The sequence below is a fragment of the Sphaeroforma arctica genome (genome assembly GCF_001186125.1).
Source record: "Sphaeroforma arctica JP610 unplaced genomic scaffold supercont1.15168, whole genome shotgun sequence".
In the NCBI taxonomy this organism is placed as follows: Eukaryota; class Ichthyosporea; order Ichthyophonida; genus Sphaeroforma; species Sphaeroforma arctica.
Window position 1 is genome coordinate 1 of NW_014025390.1, and position 529 is coordinate 529.

At 28.4% G+C, this 529-nt stretch overlaps 1 protein-coding gene across 1 annotated transcript; it reads right to left on the reverse strand.

The window, feature by feature from the left end:
• Positions 1–56: 56 nt before the first annotated feature.
• SARC_18273 (hypothetical protein) lies at positions 57–280 on the reverse strand (the record flags this gene model as incomplete). Its single annotated transcript, XM_014287647.1, has 1 exon — positions 57–280. A coding segment is annotated over one exon (224 nt), but the record flags the coding sequence as incomplete, so codon positions are not given.
• Between the last annotated feature and the right edge of the window lie 249 nt (positions 281–529).

A 529-nucleotide genomic window follows, 5' to 3' on the forward strand; every position in this document is an offset into this window, starting at 1 on the left:
AACAATAATAGACAAACCAAACTTAAGTACCTACTATATATATATATATATATATATTAATATACCAACTGATAGAATGCACAACATAATGCAAACCAAATAAGCCCCATTCCATACTTCTTGGATTTACTGGATTTGGCTGAGCCATCCTTTGACTTTTTATCTTTGCTGCTCCCACTGCCACTATCGCCCTCCACTCCAGACTTGAGTTTTTTTCGGCTCGCTGGCTTGACAAAGTCTCCGTCCTTATCTTTCTTGCCATCTTTTGTGCCGGTTGTGGCTGGCACATTTATAAACGAAGAGAAGATGAATATGCTTGTATTGAATATGTATATATAACAATAATATATGTATATGTATGTATAATATACATAAATATATATAATATATATAAAATATATATATATACATATATATGTATATATATATATATATATATATATATATATATATATATATATATATATATATATATATATATATATTATTAGTTGTTGTTGTGTGTGTGTGTGTGTGTGTGTGTGTAGTG